General features: G+C 35.6%; 1 protein-coding gene across 1 annotated transcript in view; it reads left to right on the top strand.

Annotated features, from left to right (window-relative positions):
- The window catches only part of LOC136795805 (ATP-binding cassette sub-family F member 3-like), a gene marked incomplete at both ends in the record, with an annotated part of 2,073 nt that extends 1,557 nt beyond the window's left edge, over nt 1-516 (top strand). The window contains one exon of the mRNA XM_067047584.1: nt 441-516. Within this exon, the coding sequence (XP_066903685.1) occupies nt 441-516 (76 nt within the window). The remainder of the gene's footprint in view (nt 1-440) is intronic.
- Nucleotides 517-525: the final 9 nt, after the last annotated feature.

Below are 525 nucleotides of genomic sequence, written 5' to 3'. Positions count from 1 at the left end.
TTCACAGATACAATTTTGCATCAGTATTTTTTTGGTGTATTATTTTAAAATTTATGTTTGAATTAATGTCTCAAGTTCAGCAGTACATTAAATTGACTAATGACAAGACATAATAGCCTGCAATAGTATGATAACCAATGTTGGTGACATTGTCTTTGCCATTAAAAAAGTGATTATTTAATTGTTGTTTGTGTTGTTTATTGGCACAACAGACCGTGGAGGTCCAAGGCCTTGCGCAATGTACTTAAGAAATATATCGTGCGTTTCTTGACGTGGGTTTGTATAATTTTATACTTGAAAAAATCCCGGGTAGGGCCAGGCTCGAACTCGCAATCTATGGGTTGGCAGACAGGCACATTACCACGCTGCTACCGTCACCCACGATTATTTAATATCCATTTAGCTATTGTACAATAATCAAATTTTTTTTTTTTTTTCAGGTTTGAAAAAGTCAAAACAGAAAAACTTAGAAACAGAGCGAGAGAAATTGAGGCCCAAAACCAACATAGGGCGCACGTTCAAGAA

Source organism: Halyomorpha halys, unplaced genomic scaffold (assembly GCF_000696795.3).
Source record: "Halyomorpha halys isolate HHAL.00 unplaced genomic scaffold, Hhal_1.1 Scaffold3550.1, whole genome shotgun sequence".
Classification (NCBI taxonomy): Eukaryota; Metazoa; Arthropoda; class Insecta; order Hemiptera; family Pentatomidae; genus Halyomorpha; species Halyomorpha halys.
The sequence above is the reverse complement of the archived record's forward strand: the minus strand, read 5'-3'. Positions and strand labels throughout refer to the sequence as shown.